Source organism: Temnothorax americanus, unplaced genomic scaffold, assembly GCF_048541705.1.
Source record: "Temnothorax americanus isolate GAGA-0224 unplaced genomic scaffold, ASM4854170v1 Scaffold58, whole genome shotgun sequence".
NCBI classification, from domain to species: Eukaryota; Metazoa; Arthropoda; class Insecta; order Hymenoptera; family Formicidae; genus Temnothorax; species Temnothorax americanus.
Window position 1 is genome coordinate 458,094 of NW_027509730.1, and position 6,450 is coordinate 464,543.

The 6,450-nt window shown below is 38.8% G+C and overlaps 1 protein-coding gene across 6 annotated transcripts in view; it reads left to right on the forward strand.

Annotated features, from left to right (window-relative positions):
• The window catches only part of Nckx30c (solute carrier family 24 member Nckx30C), a 72,532-nt gene extending 66,763 nt beyond the window's left edge, over window positions 1–5,769 (forward strand). For all 6 annotated transcript variants that reach the window (XM_077419759.1, XM_077419756.1, XM_077419758.1 and 3 more), the window contains 2 exons: window positions 259–511; window positions 4,558–5,769. In XM_077419759.1, the coding sequence (XP_077275885.1) occupies window positions 259–511; window positions 4,558–4,798 (494 nt within the window). In that variant the 3' untranslated portion in view covers window positions 4,799–5,769. The remainder of the gene's footprint in view (window positions 1–258; window positions 512–4,557) is intronic.
• Window positions 5,770–6,450: the final 681 nt, after the last annotated feature.

Sequence of the window (6,450 nt, forward strand, 5' to 3'; positions counted from 1 at the left end):
TAACCGAGTGGTGCGAATAAAATGCCTGGCGTCACACGGCTGACTACATAATCCCCCGCGAGCGAAGGAACATCCCGCGTTATTACGGGCACACCGGTCTTGTCTCTACGACTCGATTCCCGTGGGAAAAATTGCCGTGAAATCACGTCCGATATTGACGTTGATCCTCCACGATGATTTATGTAATCTCCATATAGGACGACCCCCGCAGGGATCGTGTGTAACAGATACCGTGCATCTCCACGCGCTTAATTTCAGGGAAGAAGTTCTTCCCGATAACGTTCATCGGCTCGATCTTCTGGATCGCGGCGTACTCGTACCTGATGGTCTGGTGGGCGAACGTCGCCGGCGACACGGTGGCCATACCGCCGGAAGTGATGGGCCTGACGTTCCTCGCAGCTGGCACCAGCATACCGGACCTCATCACAAGCGTCATCGTGGCGCGAAAGGGATACGGCGACATGGCCGTGTCGAGTTCCGTCGGCAGCAACATCTTCGACGTGACCGTTGGGTGAGCATCCAAATCTCTTCCAGAAGTCCCCGTTGCAACGTTATCCTGCGATGTATCGCATGGACTTCAGCATTTTATTCCAAAAGATCCTAGAAAATTTGTTCCAATTTTACCAATTACTTCATACATGGTTTAAACTTGTTTAATTTTATTATGCAATATTATCATTCAATAGCGAATTTTTTATAGAAGACTGTTTTGTGCGAATAATAGTTTGCAAATATCCAATTCTTTTATAATTCTATTTTACATGTATTATTGTTTAAATTTTACAACCTCTACGTATTAAAATATTTTTTAACGATCTGATTCGAGAAAGTAGAAAGTTTTAACTGTACTCGTAATGGAAGCACATAAAACTAAAATATTTTTGAAAATGCAGTAAAAATGAAAAGTGTGTGACCACAGGAAATAATTAGTATAATGGAATAAAATTTTGGGAGAAAAATATAAGTACACAATACACCAAAAATATAAGTATATACAATACACCATTCACAAAAAGTCATACCATTATATTTCCATTTTAGAGATATCGCAGCAACGTGTATCTTTTATTGATTCCGCACGTGAATAGATTTACGATATATTTCGATATATATTATATGAAATAGAATCGTTATTTGAAATAGAGATAAGAAAGAAAGATAAAGCCTCTAAAGAGAAAACACGAAACGTCATATTGATTTTCCAATAGAATTATAACAAACTTCAAAAAAATAAGACAAATTTAGAATATATAATAGATTAATATTAATAATTTGAGCGATGTAGATAAAGGTGCAAAGTAAATGCAGAGTTATACCTATATATACATTATCGATTTATATTAACACATTTTTACGTACAGAACATTATAACAAAGTGACTACGATTATATCCACATATGAACTCGCCATTTGATTAACCTCCGTAAATTATACTAACATTATTATTTCCTCGCGTTTAATCGTGATTGTTTAACATCGTGGAATTAAGTTGTATTTTAAGATTACGTGAGGTTTAATATTTATCTAGCAAAAAAACTTGCGATATTCTGCAAAAGTTGTACGTGAAGATTTTCCAAAAATTTTCTTTTCGTGAGAACAGTGCAAGATATTAAAATAACAGTATGTTGCAACCAAGAAATTTAATACATTTCTGAAAGCATCCGCGGCTTTCTCTGTTTTTGAACCCGAAACCCATTTACGTTGTGCTATATTGAAGGATCAATTAACGAAAAGGGCCAGGTGCCAAAGAGGCCAGGAAGCTTTATTCGAGAAGGGATATCAATCTCAAATTTCGGTAACGTCAATCGTTCGAGCGGAAAGAGGATAATAGCGTGTCAAGATAGCATTTAACGCGGCAAAAAAATATTGGTCGACTTGCACCGCAGATTTCCATTTTATTAATAGTGTATATAATGTACATTTCCTTTTTAATCTCTTTTAACTTGACGTTGTCTCAACATTCGGTCTAAAAATGAGGATTGTTAATTAAATACTCGATCAATTTCGTCATTTCTCATTTACTTTTACTTCCGTTCACGATACATGAGAGGCGTTTATCGGGATACTGTAATATTCCTGCTTGCATTGCTAGTGGAAGAAATGATGCTCTATTGTTATTCATATTGTGCATACAAGAATGTATGCGCAGCCGATGGTTGGCACCGTTATACCGATGTTATATATACTGAATAGAATAATATTTAGCTTATCTTAAAATGTGCAGTTGCTTTGAAGATACATGCATGTTTGAGTTGAATCATTAAATATACAATTAAATATTATTTACCAACATGGATTATCTCTCTTGATATGCTGTAAACTTAAATTAACTCAAATTAAATACTGAATATCTTTAACATCTAAACTTTAATACTTTTTACATATAATTATGTATTATGTTCTTATTTAAAATCATATCAAAAAACTTTAACTTTATCAATTTACTGAAAAAAAGTCTATTATGTCATTTATTCTCCAGTTTTTAATTGCATTACTGTCTTAATCCTCCTGAAAATTTGGACATAATATTATGCATTCTGAGAAAGAAACTTTGCATCCCAGTAATTCAGAAAATTCACATTTATTCCAGCAAAACGCATAATGTTATTTCGCAATTCTCGTATTCGCTAGAATTTGCAAATCTAATTACTTATTAAGCGTGTTCGCAAGAAAACTTTTTTTGACGCCATTCGGCCAATGTCAACGTCGCTAGCGGGGTCTTCAGAAAGTTGATTGAAACGATTGGTAGAAACGATTACGGCTCATGTGATATCAACGGTGCATGGAATTCAATAGACGAATCGAACAATCTCGGAATTATTGGACTCTCTCGCACGTGCGCGGGCACACAATGGACTTAATTGTGTAATACATACATACATACAGACACGGGCCCGTATTATACCAATGTCAATATCCTCACATGAATTTCATATATAGTATACACACGCACACCATATATTCTCGGGGGATTGGAAGAGGCGTGCGGAATTGGTAGCCGGACCGAGCCCGTCAAGGCATTCTCGCTATTTCACTGTAATCGCATTCGCTAGTCATTTCACCGGCATTATTATATTGTTGGCGCGGGAAATGCCGCGAATATACTGTTCCAGACACCAAGACTCATTTTCCCGCGGAAAGGTCTCGGGAATCTCTCTACTCGCGGAATCTCGACTCCGTCTCATCTCCTTAAAACTGCGAGGCTCTATTTTTTTTTCCTTATTTAATAAAACCGCGCGCAATTGTTGCGATTGTTTCTTCCGTGCCGCATTAACGCGAATCCGAGCTCCGAACAAGTAACAAAAGTTCGCTAATTTTCGAGCCCGCTAATTCGATATTCTGCATGATTTGCATATTTGTATCTTTTGCTTGTGGCTTGTATACCCAAAGTCTCGCTATTACAGATGGACGCGGATCTCATATTTCCGAAACAACGTTGTTGGCAAGATTATATTTTGAAATTATTCCAAGATCCCGACTTTTATTCGTAACGTTTTTGCGCGATCTTTGGTAGAAGGCAAGGATATTGACGACAGCAAATTCTATCTACGGTCAATAACAATTAATTATCTTTCTTCACTTTGTCTTCGCGCGGGTGAGATTCAATCTTCCGAAAATAATCGCGCGTCCCTCCGTGACACTCGATTTCCTGGCCGAATCACACGCCGCATGACGAAACATCAAACGAATCAGATCCTTCTCGATGATCAATCATAGCCACGCATCCCGATCGCACGCTGACCGATTGCCAGTTGGCGGGCTGCCTGAAGGGGAAGCGGAGAAATATTTCTTCGCATTTGTGTACTCTGCGTTTGCGCGATTGCACGTCAAACGATATATATCCAAGACACACGTCGACAGCATTGTTACAGATGAATGTGAATTATAGATACTGTACTTCAAATAATATATAGAGCGGCACACAACAGTCACACACGCGTTGCACATGCACGTTTATACGGGATCAATGCAGTGTATGATCCGGTCGCACGTGCAATCATAAAACCGTAATGTTCTAATAAAGTTTATAGCGCGAGAGATGTAAATGTACACCCACAAAATTTTATCGAAAGCATGGCACATGCCACGTATCGCACGACTCTATCTCAGAAACCATTCCAAATTAGATATGTTGTCATATAAACTTTTTTTTCTTTACCCTGTATCTTCTTCACTCTATATGTGAAATATAATAATAGGATAATAAAAACTTTAACTCTTGAAAATCTTTAAATCGAAAATTGGTAAATTTAATATGACGAACAATGAGGTATTTAAAAATCTTTCGAAATCGATGTATAGTAATTGCCGATATCCATTAATTCCACATAATTTTTCACGTTGCTGCAGCTGTTATACAGATACCTTTCTGGAACGTTCATTTTTGACATTCGAAAAGTACATATTTTATTTCCGTATTATAGAAAATAATGAGAAGAAAATCACACAAAATGAACGGTCTGTAAACAGTGCACAGAGTGGTTTAATTATAATCGCATCATCATATCGTCGGCTGCTGTGAAAATGGCTCGATTTGCGCTTTGATTCTGCCCGCAGGCTTCCGGTTCCATGGCTCCTATACGGTTTAATCTACGGGAAACCCGTGGAGGTGAACTCGGTGGGCATGGTGTGCAGCATAGCGATACTGTTCTGCATGCTGCTGTTCGTGATCATGAGCATCGCCTGCTTCAGATGGAAAATGAACAAAAGCCTCGGCTTCACCATGTTCATCCTCTACTTCGTCTTCGTCGCCGTCTCGCTGATGTTCGAGTACGAGATCCTGGTCTGCCCGGTGTAGGGGCAGCCAGGACAGCGCAGCCGCGGCAGCAGAGGTATTAAAAAAACTTCCCTCCTCCTTCCGGAGGGGAACAAAAATACGTCTGCGAAACGGACGCACACTTACGGGTCTCGTCATCATCATCGTCATCGTCGTCGGCGAGTCTCGGCCGGCGCCGGCGAGAGAACTCTTCCCCGCGGTCTTCGCCGCTTCGAAAGCCGAGGAGGAAATCGCGCCAGTCGTTACCTTCCGCGTGCGCGGACGCGTGAAGGGGACTTGACAGTACGAATGGCAATAGCAGCACCATCACCACCGCCACTATCACCGATCATCGGGTCACAGCAACTTCGCGTTATCAGATTACGAGAGGCGTTTTGCTCTAGTCGCGAGAGGTGTACATATTGTATAAAAAAAAATCTTGAAATACCTGAAACGAAATACTCGTCTTGTTAAGGATTAAACCCAGGCGCTCCACACTCCGCTCGAGTGCGCTACTTTATTATTTAGGCACGGCGAGCGCGTTAGTCGATCGTGCCAAGGACCAAACTGTCATTTTATTATAATCCTTGGGAGGATTTTTCGGCACAAACTTTTCAGACTTCCCTAGTCTTCTTCTTCTTCTTTTTTCTTCTCCTTCATTTTTTCTTCTTTCTCGTCCTACTTCTCGTTACTTACTCGATAAGCGGCACTGTACGTGAGACAAATTGCAGTTGATTGCAGTACCGTTATTAATTCACTTGAAATTATTATAATAAAAGTTTACAGAAACTTGATATTCAATAATGATCCGTAAGGACATTTTTAATTATAATCACAGATATCATCAGATTCCGCTTCGTGCATTTGTCGAAACATGACGTTTTTCGAGTATACCTATTAATAGCAATAATATATTATATTTAAAACGCGATGTTGCCAGTATACAAAACGTTACCGTAGAGGTCTTCTCCGTTTGACTCCTTGGCACGCTCACGTCCGAATATTATACATAACGTTATCCCTTAGAAAAAGTGACCTGACCGCTCGCTGGATTTTTCTCTAAAGCAGGAATTCTCTTCGCCTCCTAATATCGTAGAATAGCGTTATAACTTCTCACTCTGTTGTGTACTCACGGAATTCAAACCTGATGCGACGCGGTGTTCGGCGTTTCGTTTTGACGACGTGAATCTCTGCTACATACGCCGGGTGTACACACTTTAGGCAAGTCATATACGTATTTTCTTACCAAAATTGTAGTACGCCTTAATATATTATAATAGAATATATATATATATATATATATATATATATATATATATTATGTGTTATGCAAAAGAAACTTTTGCCGCAAACGCAGAAAATATCTTATTTCTTTGCCGCGTTTTATTTTTCAATTTAACAATGGCAAATTATACTTTTGCCAATTAACATAAAAGCATGTTTGATTGTTTGATCAAATATGCTCTACATTCGTGAAATTGCATGAAAGTCTTCAAACACACACACACACACACACACACACACACACAGTGATTTATTAAATAAATAAATTAAATTAATTATATGATTCAAATACGCGCGCGCAATCACGTCTCAAACCAAACAGTTGATCGTCGCATCGAATTTTCAGCTTACGATCGGAACGGATGTTGCTGTTGATACGTGAATAAGATAGAAAATAGCGATAAAATATG